This window comes from Ictidomys tridecemlineatus, chromosome 13, assembly GCF_052094955.1.
Source record: "Ictidomys tridecemlineatus isolate mIctTri1 chromosome 13, mIctTri1.hap1, whole genome shotgun sequence".
NCBI lineage: Eukaryota > Metazoa > Chordata > Mammalia > Rodentia > Sciuridae > Ictidomys > Ictidomys tridecemlineatus.
Window position 1 is genome coordinate 17,234,111 of NC_135489.1, and position 21,382 is coordinate 17,255,492.

A 21,382-nucleotide genomic window follows, 5' to 3' on the forward strand; every position below is an offset into this window, starting at 1 on the left:
CATACAGGCTCAGAGAGACGGAGGTATTCAAAGTTTTAGCTTATTCTTTAGATATTTACCTCCATCAGTATTGCTGAGTAACATGCTTATATTACACTGATTTTTTTTCAGTTTTAGACATTATCTATTGATCTTCTATAGAAGATGAGTATTTTGCTTCTTCCTTTTCCTGTCCCCACCACTCAACATGTACCCTTCTCATCTCTCCATTTTTTCCACTTAAATTTTAATTTTGGTTGGCCACATAGTAAATCAGTTTATTTCCCTTCCTGTCTAAATCTTGATTTTCCTTATGATTAATGGCTTTTATCTTGGTATCATGAATTCAGATATACTGGATAGTCTTGTAGTTACTTTTTCCTGGAAACTAGTTGCCCTCTGTTTTTAGAAAACAATTGCCATCCTGGGATCTATTTAATTGTCATCCTGAGTTTCCCTTTGCTTTTCTCCTATATTGGATATCCTGTTTGCTGTATCCCACGTTTACTCTTTCTTGGTTTACTTTCTACTTGTGCTTGAGTAGATCCTCCAGTAATTTCCTAAGAAAAAGTTAATGGAAGGTAAATTTATGAAATGACATGCCTAAAAACTATTTTAATCTGTTGTCACATTTAAACCATAGTCTATGTATAGAATTTGGGCGGAGAAAGCATTTTTCCCTAGAATTTTGACATCTGGTTTCCAGTGTTGCTGTTGAGAATTCCTAAGCATTTTAATATCTAATCTTTTACATATGGCCTGTCATTTCTGGAAGCTTGTCCCAAAGTTCTGAAATTACATACTATTTCTTGGGATCACTCATCCATCCTGATGGGCAGTTGATGGGCCCTTTCAATTCAAAGCCATATTCTTCAGTTGTGAAAAAAGTTTCCTAAATTGTTTTATTAGAAGTTCTTTAAAGTTTCCAATTCATGTTTTCTTTTTGTATCATCCTAGTTTCCTCCAAGTTTGTTTTTGTGGTAGGTTTATGTCTTTCCTGTTAGAAGCTTTTTTCAGATGTCAATTGATGCTTAATTGTCTGCTCATAATGCAGAACAAGAGACTGCAATGTCCTCTAGATGCTCTGAGCACATGTTGAAGATGTAAGACTTACTGTGTGCTGAGCTTTCTTGGCTGGGTAGTAGCTTCCTCTGCCCCTCATGTCAGTACCTTTAGGTCATTTCCTTGGGCTGTCTGGGTTTCCTGTGGAGGGAAAAAGGAGGACAAGGTTGGGTTTCTGCACCTTCCAGAAGTATATATGGTTCATTATCCTCTGCAGTTTTCATTTTGTCTCTGTTCTCAACAGTGTCTGGGATCTGCCATCTAGAGCCTTCTGCTACTTCTCTAGGAACCAAATCTAGTTAGCCATAGAAGGGTGAGAATCTAGGCAGTCTGATGGCTGCTTTAACAGATTTTTGATCTATCTCATTCTAGCATCTTCTTTTCATCTCCACTTCAGAGATACCTGCCAGTCCTGAGCCACTGAGGGATTCTGTTGTATAAATCTGGATGGTTGTTTTAGGATGTCCAGCTTAAGATTATTTTCTTAGATCTATTATATCAAACACTTAACCTGTCTGCCTTCTGGATTCTAAAATTCTATTACTATGGTTCCCTTTTCCCTATCATTTTAGACTTGTGCCTAAATACAAATAAAAAGCAGCACTGCCACCAAAACCTCTGTTGACATTTCAGTGGGATTTGGGAGTGAATAGAATAAACTACATTAACTAGTTTAAACCTCCCAACTCCTACCTTTTGTGGTATTGGGGATTGAATGCAGTGGCACTCTACCACTGAGCTACATCTCCAGCCCTTTTTATTTTTATTTTGAGACAGGGTCTTGCTAGGTTGCTGAGGCTGGCCTGGAACTTGTGATCCTCCTGCCTTGGCCCCCTGGGTTGCTGGGGTCATGGGCATGTACCACCAGGCCTGGCTCAAGCAATTTATTTCCCTGGAGATCATTACTGTATTTGAGGACAATTGGAAGGAAATGGGCATAAGTAAAAGGGAAGAAATGTTCAATTATTAGATGTTAGAAGGACAAATTAGTGAAGAGTGATGAGGTCTCGTAAATGGGGAAAGAAATAGTGTCTATAGAAAGGTAATAGTGACATTTAATGTTGGGTTGTGGGAATGGGTAGATAGGCACTAATCTTAGGTTATGACAGTTACAATGACAATAAAAAGAATTTCCTTAGCATATTCAGATTCAGCTGTGAATCTGAATTCATAACTGTCTTCTCGTGGCCGACAGCAGCTCTAACAAACTCGAGACACTGGTTAAAGGGATGACCAGTGTGTGATGGGACCTCCCTGGTCCCCACTTTTTGCCACCTTTTTCTGAGATGCAGCCTGAGGGAAGGGAGTAAACCCTAACATTGGAACCAGATGCACCAGGATTCAATTACTAGTTTCTGCCCCTTTCCAATTACATAGCCTCAGGAAAGTCAGGGAACCCCTGTAACTCTTCCTCATCTGAAAAATAGGGTAACACTGCCTCTTTGTAAGATGGCTACAGTGATTAAGAGTTACAGTGTCTGGCACTTAATGACTAGAAAACATTATTACCAACTTTTTTTCCTGTTGGCTAAATATAGGCATGACCCAAAGATCTACCAAACTTTGCTTATTATAGTTAGTGTTGCTGAAACCGTGTCCATTTTCTTGACACTTGCAAAAGGCCCAGTGAACCAAGGACAAGTTGTTGGGGAAGGAAACGGACTTATTCAGCAAGCCAGCAAACCTGAGAAGATGGTAAATTAGGGTCTTGAAGGACCCTCTTAACTCGGCACAAGTTTTAAGCTACTTTTCATCTTGAAGCAAAGGAGGAAGAGAGGGGCATGATTTGGTTAGGAAGTGATTGATGGCTGTAGATTGTAACCCCATGGTTAGCAATCTGTTGTTCTTACACATAGTCACAAGGTCACAATGCCCCTGTAAATATTGAAAATCTCTTAATCTTGTTTTGCTCTCATCAGTCTTTAACGGGGAAGAGAGGTCAGGGAAGTTTAAAGTTTAGGTAAATGAGTCATGTACAATCAGTTTTGGACAAACATTCTTTAAATGGTTAACAAGGGCTGTACTCTAGGTGGCAGAGATCTTTTCTAGTACACCATCACAGAGGTGAAATTAAATACAGTATGGAGGATGTGAAACTAATTTTTCTTTATCTGTTTCTGGTCTACCTCCATAGTATCTCCCCACATCCAGAATATTTTACTCTTCCTCCTTTTGTAAATTCTAATACCTCTTTGATAAAAAGCATTTCTTTGCTCACTCAGCCAGAAATCAGTTCTTACTTTTTGGGGGAAACTTCTGCTCACCAGTGAGTTCCTTACTACATACACATTCATTGGATAAATATAATACACCTCCCCAGTCTTAGCTAAGTGTGAAAAAAGACATCTCAGGGCATCAGATTTGGAGGGAGGAGATAGAGAGGTTATCAAAGTCAGAGCTGTTAGGTTACAATGACATAAAAAGAATTCCCTTTGCACATTCAGATTCAGCTATGAATGGGATGGGGCTGGAGGAGAACTGAACCAGGTAAGGCATTGAGGAATCTTTTAAAGTTTCATTCACAAACAGCATTTAGGGCTGGGGTTGTGGCTTAGTGATAGAAAGCTCAACTTGCATGTGTGAGGTCCTGGGTTCAATCCTCAGTACCACACAAAAATAAATAAATAAAAGATTAAAAAAAAGAAGAAGAAGAACAGCATTCTTATAGAATAGGGAAGCTCCTAGAAGGGCCATGCAAGAACAAGAAGGTGGAACTAGGCCATGAACTGTAGGAAAGGAGCTTCTGAGGCCTGTTGCTTCTGTGAGAAGAAATTCTGAATCCTAGTCCTATAGCTCAGAAGAAGACAAAGAACTTACCATCTGCCCAGAGCTCTGGATATGGAGTAAAAGCTTTCTGGGAAGAATCTACTCCCTGGGTTTTGAACTCGCACATCTTCAAGGAGCAGGACTACCAAGCAGAGAAATTAATATCAACCTGTCCAAGATGGATGAGAGCCCTAGGTCCTGCAGAAAGCAGAAAGGCTCTATAAGAACCTTCCATCACCACTTGGAGCAGGGAAGTCTCCAAACAACAACTTTTACCAAAACTGAGATCAAAACAATAAATGAAAAGTATTAGTGTAAATGAAAGTATTAGGTGGTGCAGAACATGTCTTAATGCTGGCTCAGGAACTCCCATGTCCCCTCTGCTCCACAAAGTGAACCTTCAGGAACCTGAGCATCACTACTATAGGGAGGTCACCCAGAAGATCGTCATCACCTAAGTTCTGCATCAGTGGGCCTTTGTCTCACCCCACCCCACCCACTCACTCTGCTCAGTCCACATGGCCTCTTTGCTATTCCCCAGCAGCCTATCACATGTTGAATTGTGTCCCCCTAAAATATGTTGCTATCCTAATACCTATCTGTACATAGGACCTTATTTGGAAATAGGGTCTTTATAGATATAATAAAGTTAAGATAGGGCTGTTAGGTGTGGGATCCAATAGGATTAGTGTCCTGATAAGAGGGGAAGTTGACATGTGGAGATGGCCATATGACATTGGAGGAAGGGATTGGTGTGTTGCAGTTGCTGCCAGCCAAGCAATGCCAAGGATTGCCCAAACTTCTTCCCTCCTTCAGGTCCCTGCTTAGATGTTATGTTTGCAAAGAGGTGTGACTGTCTGATTGTGCTACACAAACTAGCCTCTCTGCATTCAAGCCTCTCTGCATTCCTTTGTCTCTGCTTTCTCTTCTAGTCCTCTAGCTATACTTGATATTATATTGTATATCTTTTATCTTTGTCCTCAGATGATTGCCGACCAGAACATTATTTCCATGAGGGTAGAGACTCCAACTTATTTCTGCATGCCCAGTGCCTGCCACCCACCTGACAGAGAGCTGACTTCCAATGTATTTATTCATCAGTGAATGAGTTATTATTATTATTTTTTGGTACCAGTTATTGAACTCAGGGGCACTTAACCACTGAGCCACATCCCTAGCTCTTTTTTTTTTTTTTTTTGTATTTTATTTAGAGACAGGGTTTCACTGAGTTGCTTAGGGCCTTGCTAAGTTGCTGAGGCTGGCTGGCTTTGAACTTGCAATCCTCCTGCCCCAGCCTCCCCTGTTGCTGGGATTACAAGCATGCACCATAGTGCCCAGCAAATGAATTACTTTTGTGCACAATTTTCTTCTTAACTTTTTCAAGCTTTTATCCTCCATATTACTTGATAGAATGCTTTACTCGTGGTGAACATTCAGTAAATATGTGAAACATTCAGTTAAAAAGGGTTAGTCAAAATGTACATTGTTTTGACCTAGATTTGGTGCTTCTTTGTCATAAAACGATGGTGGAGACAATCGATCAGATTTTTCTGAGTAATCACTATAGCTTACCATTTGTCACATGCAGCCACTGTTTTTCTTGCACTGAATCCCCTCCCCCATTCTTTTTCTGATTATAGGCACAGAGTTGAGTAATCTGAATTTAGTTTGTATAGCTCAGAGGTGCCAATCATGGCAAATAATGAATTAGAGGATCCTCTCCCTGCTTTCCTGAAGCATTGAGCTGAAACCAACAAATTAATTTTATTTAGAATCACACGCTGAACTAGAGTGTTGTTGGTGACAGGCAAGTGCTTTATTTACTAATTAAGTCACCCAGGCTGAGATAAACTCTCTCCCTTGTGGCAGGGGTGCTGCTTATCTGAGGCAGCCCAGAGACTGTGCCTTTTAGCCTTCTGTTTGCTAATGAAATTGGTATATAATTTTGTTAAAAATGTGTAAGCCAGGAAAAAATGTGTGTGTGTGTGTGTGTGTGTGTGTGTGTGTGTATTGTTTCCCCATTATAGTTCTGCAAATTCCTTTAGTCTTTCAAGGTCTCTTCTGATTTTCTTAGTAAACCTGCATCAGAACTCACAATTTTTGAGTCAAGGGCCATATTTTCTACCAGTTTTGAAAAGAAGTTGTATAAAAGCATATTTTATCTGCTGTCCTTTCATAGGAACATAAAAAGTTACTCTTTGGAAAGCTGTTGTCTTTGGTGCTTGTAAGAAATAAACCATAGATTAGAAATAACAATTGTATGTACTCTCTGTTGAAGCCAGATTGTGAAGTTCTATCTTCAGTTTTAACCTGAGTCCATAATAGGTGCACTATGTGAATAAAATGGTGCTAATTCATTTAAAAATATTGTTACATTGATACATATAATAAATTTTGCTAGTTCCTTTCTCCTTTGTGGTTGAACACAAACCTAATCTGTCCCAACTGTTGATTTTATGAGGTTTGGAACCTTTATGCCTTGTCACTAATCATCAGCATTTCCCTGGAAGGGGCCAGAAACTCCTCTTATCTCTACCTAGCAGTTGGGGCTCAGCACAAGCCTAGAGGAGTGACTTAACCAGGGCCCCCCAGAGGTGACCAGGAAGATCTCATATAGATCTGACCTCTTGAACCTCTGGCCTTTTCTAATTCTCTCGTCTATACTTATTCCAGCACAGCATTTCAGAATATGGAGTAGAGTCTTTTTATGCAGTTTATTTAGAAAAAAAGTGGGTTCTGGCTCTATGTAGAAAAGTATATTATCTATAAAGATCACCTCTTTAAAGTGCAACTTCAAACTCACATAATTTTGGCTATGAGTCAAGAATTAGCAAAATGCCCAGGATGGCAGTTTGATACTTGTAGCAAATTTTATTACTTTTTCTCAAGAAATGCCATGCTTGCATTAGAAGATCATGGAGGTAATATGAATGACAATCTGTTTAATTTTGACATTTTGCATGGGGCTTATAGTTATAAAGAAACCAATAAATTAATTCAATCAAGAGCACAAATTATAGCTGCAAAATCTGGTTTTCAAATTGATCTAGACTTTTGACTTCCCTGAATATTCCACATGACTTGGTCCCTTAATTCCTTTAGGCCTTAGCTCAAATGTCAGTGGACTTCTCTGATCCATGGAACTCAAATTACAATAGCCCCCCTCCATCCCCTTACCTTGCTTCATTCTTTTTCTTAACTGCTCATCATCAATCAAAATATTCTGTCAAGATTATTTCCTGTTTTTCTCCTTAACACTCTACAGGAGAGTTGGTCTTCTCTGTTCACTGCTGTTTGCCCAGCACCCATTGCCACAATAGGTGCTCAATATTTGTTCAACGAATGAATGATTCCTGAGAACTTTGTGTACCAAGGACTGGTCTTATACCCCACGACACATTGAACATATATGGACTGGTGGAGGTGCAGGAATGTAGGAATTGTTAAAAAAGTGTACGGATTCCTCTGAACAAGAAATTGGGGATGGGGCCGCTAATTTGGGAAGGTGCACGGAAATGATCCGGTCAAACCTTACTATAACAAGCTTCCAAGAAATGCACTTGCCAGCCGGGACTTCACTTTTCCTAACACTCTCATATCAGCGGTATAATGTTCACTGTTTGTTGTCACCTGCAAAACTGCTACTTTAGAGGTGCTGCTGAGAAATCAAATAGTCACACGAGTGCATGATATAAAACACTTCCTTTTTCTATCCTGAAAACAAAGCAAAAAAAAAAAAGAGTCTGTTCACTTAGGCTATAAGTAGGCAGGCAAACTGGACAACTGAGGCAAAATCATCCTCATATTTAGGTAACAGTGATGGAAATGTCTAGAGTCTCACGAAATCATGCTGCCATTCCTACCTCGGCTAGATTGGCAGATGCAACCAGGAGATTGGTCCCGGGCAAGGAGTTGAGTGGCACTTTGGTGCACTGAACTGAGATGGAGGGAAGGTGGCCACTAGCCCAGGCCTGGAGACTTTCTCACGTAGTGGTCAGCTCCCAGCCAGGGTCTCTTAGCCAGGACCGCGCTCTCAGCCACGCCCTCCCACAGAGTAGGCCAAGCGTGGACGAGTCTCGGCGTGGGAGGTGTCCCCATCTGGCCCCACCCCGCGGTCCCTCCTCGACCCTACAGCGAATGAGCTGACTTCCCGAGAGGGGCGTGTCCCCGTCGGGCCCCGCCCCCGCCGGGCAGCGAATGAGCGTGCGCGCCGCGAGGGTGCCGGGTGCTGCGGCTCCTGAAAAGGGATCGGTGCTCGGGTGGGGAGCGCTCCCCAGGTTCGGTGTTGGTTGGGCCGGTACCAGAGCGTGCCGCTGCGGGAGGAGCTCAGGAGCCCGGTCGAGGCTGCCCCGGAAATGCTTTCTGCCGGCACAAACATGGCTGCGGCCCTGCGAGCTGCAGGAGCCTTGCTCCGCGATGGGAGTAAGTGGGGCTGTGGCGGCTGCAGTCGAGGCTGAGGTCCCTGCGTCCCCGGGGGCAGTGGGCGGTTCGCAGCGGGGCGCTCCGGCCTGTGGGCTCCTGAGCTGCGAGGGGCGTTGCGGAGGGACCCAGGATGGACACTGAGGCCGCCGGGTGGGGCCCGCGCACGGGCCGCGCCGCCGAGTCGCCCGGGCCCGCTGGGTGGACGTGAGCTGTGGCTGACTTACTCAGACCTTAGTTACTCTCATCCGTACTAACGATTGTTTTGGGGTTTGCGGGGAGGAAGTTACATTAAGGGCCTGTCACTTGGAAGACGGTAAAGCAGGCATCACCATTATCACTACCATGGGCATCTGCTCAGCAATTCCCTCCCAGGTGTTTATTAATCTTCGCAATATAGAACTTTATTTCTACTTCTGAACTCGGAGGTACTCTGCCATGAGCTACATCCCAGCCCTTTTTATATTTGAATTTTGAGATAGGGTCTGGCCAAGTTGCTTAACTTCTTATCTTCCTGCCTCAGCTTCCTGAGTCACTGTGCTTGGCTTCTACTGTTTATTATATAAAACAATGCATATTTTTATGTGCACCTTTTGAAATAATTCCAATCTCCTATGTGATAGAAAATGGTTATATTACATATTTAAGTCTTGTGTACTTCGTATTCTACCCTCTTCTGCTCTACCCCAAGCATCCAAAATATTAAAAATAATTTGCTTTTGAAGAACCAGTGATACTCATGAACTTAAGTCACAGATACATTTTTGAATGCTTTTTCTATTGAGTTTTCCCTGGAGTTGTGGAGCTTTATTTTCTTATGTCATCTTTTCTTCTTCTGCATACCCCTATTTGAGAACCTTTATTGTTTATAGCTGGTCCACAGGTAGACCAGTTGTCCCTGAAAAGGCAGTGGGCAGGACAAAGTTACCTGGTCCTAGAGTGTAAGTGGGCAAGTCTTATTACTGAGTACTCTTAATCTCTTTGCCTAGCCACATGCAGTGGTCAGGTCTTGTTTGGGGATGAGGCATAGTTTTTCCCCCCTCTAATCATCACAGCAGCTGTTAAGTCAGCCTTATCACCATTTCACAGATGGGAAAAGTGAGGCTTGCAATGCTTCAATGAATTGCCCAAGTGCAGCTTGTTGATCCTATGTGGGATTTCCCAGATTTTTTTGGCTCCAGACTGTATTTAGCAGTCTCAGCTCATCCTTTGAATTATTACTTTTAACTTTTTTTGCAAGACAAATTCTAATTGTTTGGTAGAAGGCACTTCATTTTTCTAGAACCTTTAAGCTCTCTAGGGGAGGAGAGTGTCTTAGAGATGCCCTGAAGAGAGAGGTGTATTAACCCTAAGTCCTGAGTAGAAAGCATCTCTTATTAGCAGCATCACTGTCCTCTACAAATTTGGTCAGCCATGGAGAAAAGAATTTTGTAAACAAGGGCATGGAATAGTTAACTTAAAAAGCCACCAGTTCCCAAACTGTACTAGGAAATCCTAATGTACTAGATGGAGAATCTAGTCTTATCCCAACTTCCTTCCTTTTCCTTTTTTTTAGGTTTGTAAGAAGAAATTTTATTTATGACCAGTGGTCAAATTTTGGAATACCAAAGTTCTGTTCTCATACCCCATGTAATCTGATGTAATCTTATTCATATATGAAATTAAGAACTTGGTGAAATTTTACTATGTAGTTTAGAATTAAACTTTTCTAAACTAAGGAGATGTGTGTTACTTTGAGTCTTCGTGTGAATGGAACTGAACTTTTTTTTTCTCCCCCCAGTATTAGCGATTGAACTCAGTGGTGTTGCTGTACCACTGAACTTTATCCGCAGACCTTTATATTTTGAGACAGAGTCTCATCAAATTGCTGAGGCTGGTCTAATACTTGCAATCCTGCTGCCTCGGTTTCCCCATTATCTGGGATTATAGTTGTGCACCAGTGGATCTGGCAGGAATTGAACTTCTTTATATCAGTTTGTACTTTCACTTTGACTTAGTTAGGATTACTCAGCACAAACCCAGTTAATTGGCTCTGTTGGGAGTATGCACAATCTGGATAGTTGGAAATCTATGTGGCTTACTGATATAATTTTCCTATATTTTGTACACATGCTGGGTGATTTAAGAGAACCCAGAGCAGATGTAGTTTCTATTCTCTAGAAACTTACAAATGAAACTAATGATAGCACCAACCACGTGGTGGACACTGCAGAGTGCTTCACTTGTCTTATCTGCTTTATTCCTCATAAGAGTTCCAATAGCAAAATGTCATTTTATACCTGGAAAGTGAAGGCTCAGAAAGATCATAACTTGGCCCCGGGTTACTGCTTATAAGTGACAGAACTTAATTCAGAGTCAGACCTGGCGGGTCCACAGCCTGAATTACTCATTGGTGTACTTCTGCCTCTTAGGACGACAGCAGGAGGCTGATCTCAAGCTGATTCCTCCTGTCCAAGTACTAACCAGGCCTGAACCTGCTTAGCATCCAAGATGAGGCAAGACAAGATAAGACAAGACATTCTGGGTGACTTGGCCACAGACTCAAGCTGATTTCTAACCTACTGGCCTGAGAGTGGGGAAGAAGGTCCTGTGAACTGCATGGGAAACAGTAGTACTGTCCCACGTTGCCCTCTTCAATACCTATTTGGCTTCAATTTAATTTCACTGTATGTCTGAGGACCAACACTCTCTTGCTACAACTGAGCATGGCACGTGGACTCTTCAATTCATGTGCCTTCTCCAGGCCTACCTTTAACTCTTGTGAGGCTCTGGTCAAAAGTATAAATGGTCACACTTATATAGCACATGTGGGATAGTAAGCTAATGAAATGGGATGTGTTTTATGCTCTGACATAGACCTTGGTCTCAACTACAAGGGTACACTCTTGACTTGAACTCTCATGAGCTGCTGCAGAAATGTGGAGGCCTTGGGAAAGTTGACCTGCCGGCTTTCCTGCTTCTCTTCTTGCTGCCTGCCACCCCTTGGCCATGCTTCAGTTCCAGGATTGTTTATTCTGATGGCACAGTCTGCCCTCAGGAGGATGGATGGGCAGACCTGCAGATGGGATGGGGCTTATAGAACAGAGAATTATGGATTCCTAAGTCCTGGGATTTGGGTCTGGTGTGTGGGGTGTGGACTCTGGGGCAGGCTTATCTCCTTGGCCATGTCGATTGCACACTCCATGGGGTGGGTGGGGTGCAGTGAGAGGATGGCCAGAGCTGGCCTGTAAAGCAGAGGCCCCTGACCCTTGCCAGGGCTCAAGGGCATTACTGGGGTTCACAGCACTGGTGCTTTACTGGTGCTTGGAGGCAGAAATGAGATCTGCAGTTCATTGGACACTGGCCCAATTTTCACTCCCTAAATCAGTAACCCTTCATCTTTCTGTGGACCCCTCACCTTTCCCCTGACCACCACCCTCAGTAACATTTAGAATGTGAGGGATCATATCAAAACTGCAGCCAAGGCAGGGAGAGGAGGTATGTGGCTTCCAAATTGCCTCCCTGCAGGCTCTCATAAGCCATCCCAGGGCAGCGGATCTCCACCCATCCCCTTGGAGAGGCCTTAAGTGCTTCTACCCGCCTGCAGAGAAATACTGGGAATATCACCTCTGCCATCACATCTCTTTAAATTTTAAAGCCAGGAATTATACCCTGAGGACCTCTTCAAAAGAAATTACTTTCCAGCTGGATTTCATGCTAGCACTTTAATTTTGTCACAGTGGTGCAGGGCAGCTCGAGGGCCCGTCAGCCATGGAGGTGTCAGTTGGGTACAGCGGCAGCGGCAGGCACCACAGAGAAGGCCCAACAGTCTAAGAGTACAAAACCTCAAGCTCAACTGGAAAAGAGGTATGCGTCTAATTTTAGGTACAAGTAAGAATTTGTCTTTATTATTGCACACACCAGTGGTTACAAGATACCTAGGAGGAGAGGTACTGGGAAAACCCAGGATATCGGAAGGGCTATGTTATTTTCTTGGCTTCCTCTAAATAGCTGTTAAACTACAAATTTTAATGCCCCCTAACCCTCAGCAGGGCTTTTGTTGAAAAGAGAACACATGAAACTAGCCTGCACATCATGCAAGAATTTGGTCTTGGAATATGTCACACAAATTATGTGTATGCTGGAAATGTATTTATGAACTTAACATAATTATGCCTGTGAAACATGTCCCATACAGGATAGAGAGGAACTAACTTATCAAGAACTCCTATAGAGGGGCTGGGGTTGTGGTTCAGTGGTAGAGTGCTTGCCTAGCATGCATGAGGCACTGGGTTCGATCCTCAGCACCACATAAATGTAAAATAAAGATATTGTGTCCACCTAAAAACTTAAAAATAAATATTTTTTAAAAAGAACTCCTATAGAAGACTCTACCATAATTAGAACATAATTATAAATGACATACTATGATTTTTAATTTATTAAATAAATCAAGTCTATGTTTCCTTCCTCACCTCTTTTATTTGCTGGTGGAAGGCAGCAGGTATGTTGCAGAGTGTCCTCTTTGATAGCAGAAGCCACAACTGTCCTCAGGTCCTCCTCTAAAGGGCAGCTAGAGCAGACTCTATAAAGGAAAGTTGTTTAGATCTAAGGGTACCAAGGAATGGTGAGCTTTTACACCAGGCAGAGTGAAAGAAGGAAAGTAGCTGTAACCTGTGTAACTCATTGACCTTTCTACAAGACCTCATGCCAGTGTAGGAAAGCAGCCCTGAAAATGGAATATTCCAATTTCATGTTTGCTGTTTTTCATGGTGATGAGAGGTTCATTGATGGAATGCTAAGTAAACTGAAGTTTGTTAGGGATAGGACATATGGGTGGCAAACCATCTCCTCTCAACTCTCAGTCTTCCTAAAAGATGGAGTTAGTGAGGAGGATGAGAAGTACAGATGTCATTTTTGGTTGACAGTGAGCCAAGCAGGGCACTGGTCCTCCTGCCTTCGGTAGCGCCTCTTCCCACCTTATCCCTAAGTTCCTAAGGATTGGAATAGGTATTGGTTTAAGGTGAAAAACTGATTCAGTGTGGGATCCTGGAAGGAGAGTTATTTCATCACTATATTATTCTAGTGGCAAAAGCCAATAACATAAGTAGCCTTAATTTAAATTATTCAAATTAAATAAAAATCTAAAATAAGCCCTAGATTCTATTAAGTTACTTTATATCATATTTATAGAAAAGCAATAAAAATACAAATGGGAAAAATAAAAGATAAAAAATATCACTGATAATCTTACCATCTAACATTTTATCTCTGTTATCTATTTGTATTCACTCGATATATACTTACAGAAATGTCATAATGCTATACATACTATTTTATAATTTCTTATCTTTATTTATTATATCATCATATAATTATAAATATTCTTCTGTATTATTTTAGTAGCTTAGGAGTATTTTATTAAATCATAATTCATCCAGTTTCACATTATAGTCATAGGTTATTTCTGGTTTTTCCATATTTGAGTTGAAACAATACATGCCTTTGTGTATTATTCTGATGGCAGACCTTTTGAAGGCATTGTGCTGTTTAACGCTTGGACTGAACTAAATTAGAATACTTGTTATAGTCAGCTTTTTTGCTGCTGCTAAGAGACCTGACCAGAACAATTTTAGAGGAGGAAAGGTTTATTTGGGGGCTCACAGTTTTAGAGGTCTCAGTCCATATGTTTAAAGAGAGGCTCCATTCATTCCTTTGGGCTTGATATGAGGCAGAACATCATGGCAAAAGAAAGTGGTGGAGGGAAGTGGCTCATGTGATGATCAGGAAGCAGAGAAAGAGACTGCACTTGCTAAATACAAAATATATATCCTGAAGGCACGCCCCCATTGACCCACCTCCTCCTAGCCACACCCTACCTGCCTTCAGCTACCACTCAATTCACTGATTGGGTTAAGGCTCTCATAACCCAATCATTTCTCCTCCAAACCTTGCATTGTCTCACACATGAGCTTTTGGAGGACACCTCACATTCAAACCATAACCATACTAGATGATGCTATTTTCGATTAGGGGTTGGCAGACTTGTTCTGTAAAGGTTTAGGTAATAAATTTTTTTAGGCATGTAGGCCATATCATCTCTTCACTGCTCTGTACCTCTGCTATTGCAATATGGGAACAAAAATAATATATGAACACATGATTGGAACTGTGTTACAATAAAATTTCTATTTCCCCAAACAGGCAGTGTATATGTGTGTGTGTGCAGATTTGGTGCAGATCTTATAAAACTACAGGCTGTTCTCTAGGTGGCCTAGATCCACAGGTCGGTTACATCTTGAAGGTTTAATTTAGGATTTGGAATTTGTTTCCTTTCCTTAATGCTGATTATATATAGTAGAATAAAATTATTATTTTCTTTATTAATTGATGAGATTAAGTTCCTAGTATGTCCATTTAGTAGTTCAAAAGAAAACCCTTATATTTTGAGAGTCCCAGAATATAAGAATGGCAAAACATTTAAACCTTTTCAAATATGTTTTGCTGCATACAGTTTTATGTTTAAAAAGAGGGAACTCGACCAGTCAGACCTTGGTCTCAGGTGTGCTCTGTCTGGAGGGGAGAAGAGACGGAGACCCTTGACTAAAGCTTTGCACTTCACTTTCTGGAATAGAGCAGAGTCCGACTAGGGCTTACTAATACGCCATTCATCATGCACAACACAGTTTTGAATTAAGTGCATGTGTATTTGGGCATTTTCAAATCATGTGCATCTCTTTCATGTGTAAGATCAACATGGGTCTGCAAAATCATGAGCAGGGCAGAGTAACATCCGCTTTTAAGCCACTCTTGTTCTGAGCTCAGGTGTTATAGATGAAAAACACAGTTCTAAATCCCGTTTGCGCATTGATACCCTCTGTGGCTTAGGTAAGTCTTTTAGCCTGGGGTTTCTTAACCAGTAATCTTTTAACTGGCAGCAATCCATGGGAAAATGCACTTAATTTATTGTGAGTCACAGATTTTGAGGGTAAAAGACAGGATCCCAGGAGAAGACTGGTGGTCTAAGTATAAAGATTAAAGGCATATTAGTCTCACAAAATGATGCTTCTGGAAGTTTGAGGTAGCAAGAAAAGAAAACCATACCACAATTAATTTAGTAATAGGACTTCTATATGGAAAAGTTCTATAATAATGACATCTTTAATGAACCAAGTGTCATCACTTGGTTCAGTCAAAAGAGGGTTAAACTCTCTTTTCTAAGATAGTGGTTATAAATGTGATTGGGGACATTTTATTCCTCTCAAGACAAATTGGGCACTATCTGGAGACATTTTTGGTTGTCATCCTGGGGTAGGGTATGTATTGTTGCCATCTAGTAGGTAGAGGGCAGGGAGTTACAAAACATGCTACATTGAATAGGACAGTCCATCACAGCAAAGGATTATCTAGCCCAAAATGTCAAGAGTGCAGAGATTGAGAAACCCTGGTCCAAGACAATTATATAAAAGGTGATCTTAGTTAATTTTTAAAATGGGATCTAAATTAGAAAAACTCCAACTTCCTTGTAATGGTGCATCTCCCCTTTCCCTGTTAATTGGTTCTTACTCTAAAGTCTGAGCTGAGAATTCAGATTTCCGTCTCATTCACCTACAGTGTGTTTGATCAAGAAAGTAGTCTCCACCTATATAAATTTGACACATGCTGCTCCCTAACGTTATTGCCAAATGTTCTTAAAGTTGTTTAAAACTGCTGTTAAGATGTAATATCATTACTTTCAGAACACATTAAGAACAGTCTTCCAAAAGAGAACCATCCCGGCAGGGTTGGTTTACTGCTGTGGGAGCCAGAGGTGGCCCCATGTTAGGTTTAGGAAGTGGGCCCCTCACCATTCATAATAATGGCACTTAGATAAACTTCTGCTGGCTATTTCTCAGCTGCTTTATCAGGAATAAATGGAGGATACAGCCATACAATAGGATATTATTCAGCAATAAACAGCAGTGAAGTACTGATTCTTTCCTGCAACATGGATTAAACTTGGACATTTTATGCTAAGGGAAAGAAACCAGAAACAGTTATATTTCCATTTCTGTGAGATGTTCTGAACAGGTGAATCCATAGATATATTTGAATTTAAAAAAGAAAAGGGAAACAAATGGAAGAAACACTCTGTTCCTTATTTTCTTCATTGCCATCACATGGCTCTCCATTCTGGGGGCATGCAAGGGCCCCAGTTCTCCTGGTCCAGTTCAGACCCTGACCTTCTAGTTCTGGGTCTCTCTAGTCATGGTCTTTGGTGGTTCCCAGAGCACATGGAGACAGTCAGTTTGCCCTGAGCTTTACCTTGCCCCTGGCAGGGATTAGGAGTAGAGAACTCCCAGTTGGACTGACTTCAGGCCGCATAGGCTCCAACGCTGTGTGTGATTTAGAAGTCTAATTTTTTTTTTTCTGTATAGTACTTCTGTTTTTTTTTTTTTTCAATTTTCCTGAAGCTACTTGACTTAAAACATTTGTTAACAACTTTTACTTTATTTTTGCTTCTTCCCACTTATGCAATGCTTGATTCTTTAGCTTTGGACTAACTTAAATGTTAGTGACATTTTTTTTCCCAGGAATTCTCTAAGCAGTGGATTTTCAGGAAAGGTAAGCATACAGTGAGAAATGTAGTTTATCATAGCAGGGGTCATGGAAGAAAGAGTAAAGGCAGGCAGTGGAAAAGGAAGCAGAGTAGCAAAAAGTAATTGAAGTCAAGACTCATTTTATAATTCACAAAAGTGAGCAGATAAATGAGTGAGAGATGGGCTTATGCTGTACTTTGGAGGTTTAAAGTTACATGGGAATCCTTCTCTGTATCAGATTTATTATGTGCCAGATCATGCTAAGTAATTCAGTACTTGAGCACTGAATTCTCAAAACAACTTTTGACTTGAATTTAGCACATGTGAAAACCTGAAATTTGGGGAGGTTGAGAACTGTATGTCCATAAAGGCTCTGACATGTACAGCTTCTTCAGCCTCAGGACAATGCTATATTTCTACTTTGACTCTCAGTCCCTAAAGAATCAGATTTTTGTTTAGGGCTGACAGGTTAATAGGGAAACATTTGAGCCCGGTGAAGAGCAATGGATGGAGCTAAGAGACGCAGGTCAGAGTCTGAGCTGGGAAAATGGAGAAGTGGAGGCCTGTTGTGTCCCCAAATAGGCAACCATGGAGTAGCAGCAAAAAGGTCTGTAGATTTTCCATTTGGATCCAGTTGAGAGTTTGTTAGCTGAATCAAGTATGTCCTAGAGGAAAATAAAATGTGTGACAAATGAACTGTTGCATTTTATTTTATACAGGAAGCCAAAAACCGGAATATTAATGCTAAACATGGGAGGCCCCGAAACTCTTGGAGACGTTCATGACTTCCTTCTGAGGCTCTTCTTGGACCGAGACCTCATGACACTTCCTATTCAAAAGTAAGATATGTATAAACCCCTGCACTTTAAAAAACATGTGCAATGCATTTGGCTTTACATGTACCTCAGCTCTGGAGTTTGAAAAAATTAAAAATTAAAGAGTTTCAATACATATCTAGTAGTGGTTAGAACAGCAGCATTCCGTCTTTAGGAACTCAGAAGATGTGATACAGAAAGAACTAATAGGGTGGAAGCTAGTTAGTGAGCATTCTGCTTGAGCCCTCTCCTCCCCAGAGCCCTGGAAATTGCAGTTGTCTTGACACAATGGAAGTACCTTTAAAGATTTTTAAAGATATATTTGTACTTGGCATGTAACGGCTGATTAACACTCAGAGAAGCAATGATGATTATTCTTTTGTATTTGAATATGGATTACTGCTATTCTCCTTCTCTCTTTCATTCTTCCTTTCCTTCTTTCCTTTCCTTTCATTCTTCCTGTCCTTCTTTCCTTTTAAAATAGGTTTTTCAGTGAAACATTTATACATAAATATGATTTAAAAATGTAAATAGTATAAATATATTGATGGTACAAAGTAAGTGTTTCTTTTCCTTGAACTCCAGCCTCCCAGTTTCCTGCCCAGAGGTAAACACTGTTACATCCAGAAATAGTCAATGCATATCTGAGTGTATGTATGTGTATGTGTGTGTGTGTGTGTGTGTGTGTGTGTGTGTATATATATATATATATATATATATATACTGTAAATATTCCTCCCCAACTTTGTTTCACAAATGTGAATGTACTTATGAACATTATTTATCACTTTGCTATTTTTTAAAAAACTTAGCACTATATTTTGTTTTATATCATAATACATAGATCTAGCTCATTTTTTTTAAATGATTGTTTAGAATTGCACTATATGATTGTACCTTAACATAATGATAGGCTTGTGCTTCACTCATAGACAATTAAGTTGTTTACAGTATTGCAATGTACTCATTTTTTGCACACATCATTGATCATATTTATAAGTACATATCTATAAATTAACATTTATTTTGTTAAATTAAGGGCAGTATATATTTCCTATATTTTATATACTAATTCTTGTTAAGTACAAAATAAGATAGTAGCTAGTAAGGATCCAGGGCTCTCTGCGTGAATGTCAGGAGTCCTGAATCTTCCAGGTGTGCTGCTGGAACAACTAGTAGAGAACAGAGGTGATTATTCCTTAGAGAACATCTAGCTTCAGCTCTCTGTTCTCTGTCCAAAGAACTAGCTATGTCAGTGACCTCAAGCTTTTATTTATAAAGGCTTGACCTTGTTAGGTTTGTCTTAAATTTTTGCTTATCTTTATTGAGTAGAAAATATTTCTCAGGTTGCTAAGGTGGAATAAAATCCACTTACCTACATGTTAAATGATTTAGTAAGCTGGCACCATTCATCGCCAAACGCCGAACCCCTAAAATTCAAGAGCAGTATCGCAGGATTGGAGGTGGATCCCCCATCAAGATGTGGACTTCCAAGCAAGGAGAAGGCATGGTGAAACTGCTGGATGAGTTGTCCCCTAACACAGGTACACTGTTTCTTCATTAACATAATGCTAGGCTTGTTATTTCAAAGTAGTTATGAAATTCAAAATAGTACTGGATGCAGTGCTGTTGTATTGGTCACTCTAGATTTGTAAGTTTCTGCATAATATATGATCACTTAACTGAGTTCTCAAGGCATTACCCTTGAACTTTAGAGCCTTTTCCATTACTTTCTATGTTACAAAGGAAAAAGCGGAAAATTTGTACCATGAGTTTCAAAAGGAGGTTCAAGGTGTTACATAGCTAGATTATAAGGCAGAAGCAACATGAATAAAAAATGCATGTATCATTGTATTGGAAAGAAGTCCTTCGGAAATGGACTGAGCTGCTGCTGTGGCCCTTTCTTTCTGTTTGGATAGCTAATTAGATCAACAGCGAGAGCAGAATTAGCCACTTTCCACTGAAGCCATGAGACACTAAGCAGCATTCAGTGACTGCTTTCAGCTCTTAGCAGCAGCACCATTGGCAGCTATCAAAGTGGCACATTGGACATGGAACTAAAAAGAGGATTGTACACATCTGGTGACTGCCCTTTGAGAACTTTTAAGCAGAACAATTGTGTACAGAATGAGACACCAAATGCACAAATGAATTACAAGTGCCATGTGAATCGCATCCAAGACTCACTCAATGCAAGACACACCATTATTTCTGTACAATACTGAGAAACACAAAATACTGGCAATTCATTTTAAGACATCATCTGTTGTAGATGTGAACCAATACGAGACGTGTTAATATTACAAAAAAAATGTTCATATTAGGACACAGGAAATACATTCATTGTAGATACATTTTAAGGTTTCAGGACTCAGGACAGGAGTGTGACACTGTGGAGACTCTCAAGGCAAATCAGCCCCCATTAGGCAGGACCAAAAGGAGTATTCCCCTCTCTGAGGAGAAATCATTGAGCATCAACTTGAATTGCTCTCAGAATCCACCGTTTCCCATTGTATGAAGGGACAAAGGTTTCTAGTCCCTTAGCAGATCATTTCACTTGGAAAATTGTTCAATCGTGCTTCTGAATATTAGGTTGCGTCCTGCCTGCCGCTGTGGCTCAAGGGCATTTCTTATACAGTTCAGCCACAGATGCCACAGTGCATCTTTTTAAATGTTAGTGGGAGAAAACTTGGCTGCTCTCCATTTACTCCTATTTGGTAGAGAACAAACTCTCTCATCATAAAAGGTTTAGTGTGAATCAGGTTTGCAGCTTATTTAGTAGAAAAAAAGAGGCAGAAAGGTGCCATTTTTTTTGTTTTTGTTGTTTACATGTTACTGTGGTATCCATCAACATCAAGAGCCCTAATAGAGATGTCAGACTAGAGAAAGGAAACCAGATGGAAGAGCATCCTTCCCACCTCTCCTTCCACTCTGGTTTCTATGATTTGTCCAAACCGATCAAGCCACCTTTTGCCTCAGTCTCACTGGTTGGCTGGGCAGAGTTCCCACAGAATGACCTGGATTGAACCAATGTTCCACTCAGTATCAAATGTCTGATCATTTTAATGTGTGTCTATGTTATGCAAAGACAGGAAGTTACAAGCTCGTAAATTCTGGGATTAATCGTTCTCTGCTTTGGTAGGCATCAAAGGATAATAATGTCCACTTCATGCTTACATAATCAAAATGTGAAAGTGGTTTTGAAAAAACAAGGATTAAGTGTTCTATCTTTTAGAGTCTTACTTTAAAAAGTTCACTACTCTTTATTGGAAGTGTGGGCCTAAGTTTCAGGTATTTATGGAGCCTGAGTCAGCTTGGTGGCTGGCTTGTCCCATTACACTCACTCCTAATGTGGCAGGAAACTGTCTTTCCTCTTTTGCTCATTCCATTCATTTCCCCACTTACACAGCCACTCTTTCATCCATGAATTCCCACATCCATCCAACCACCAGCCACCAGGTGTGCGTAAGCACTGGTCACGTGTCACACACAGTGCTGAGTGACAGAGGAGCAAGTGAGCTATGTGTTACCTTCATGGAGCTAACTTTTCTGGTGGTTTTCACGGAGGCAGAAGGTTACTTTTCTTGGGAATGCTTTAGATTTCTCTGGATCTCAGAGGCTCATCTAGGGTCCTGGTCCTGGGTGGGTGTTGGCAATTGGTGACCATTTTGGCAAATCACTATTCTCTGTGGCCCATGGTTGGCAAGCCACTTAAACCTTCATGGATGACCACACCTATCATGTTAGTGGGCCTGCTTTGGGGTATGGCAGTAGTGTTGAACA

The 21,382-nt window shown here is 40.8% G+C and overlaps 1 protein-coding gene across 2 annotated transcripts in view; it reads left to right on the forward strand.

Moving 5' to 3' along the window:
- Positions 1 to 8,026: 8,026 nt before the first annotated feature.
- The window catches only part of Fech (ferrochelatase), a 32,832-nt gene continuing 19,476 nt past the window's right edge, over positions 8,027 to 21,382 (forward strand). Inside the window, exons 1-4 of one of the 2 annotated variants that reach the window (XM_005323037.5) lie at positions 8,027 to 8,229; positions 11,946 to 12,072; positions 17,504 to 17,623; positions 18,995 to 19,143. In XM_005323037.5, coding sequence (XP_005323094.1) covers positions 8,163 to 8,229; positions 11,946 to 12,072; positions 17,504 to 17,623; positions 18,995 to 19,143 — 463 coding nt within the window. In that variant the 5' untranslated portion in view covers positions 8,027 to 8,162. The remainder of the gene's footprint in view (positions 8,230 to 11,945; positions 12,073 to 17,503; positions 17,624 to 18,994; positions 19,144 to 21,382) is intronic. The other variant, XM_040272661.2, reaches the window with a different exon arrangement.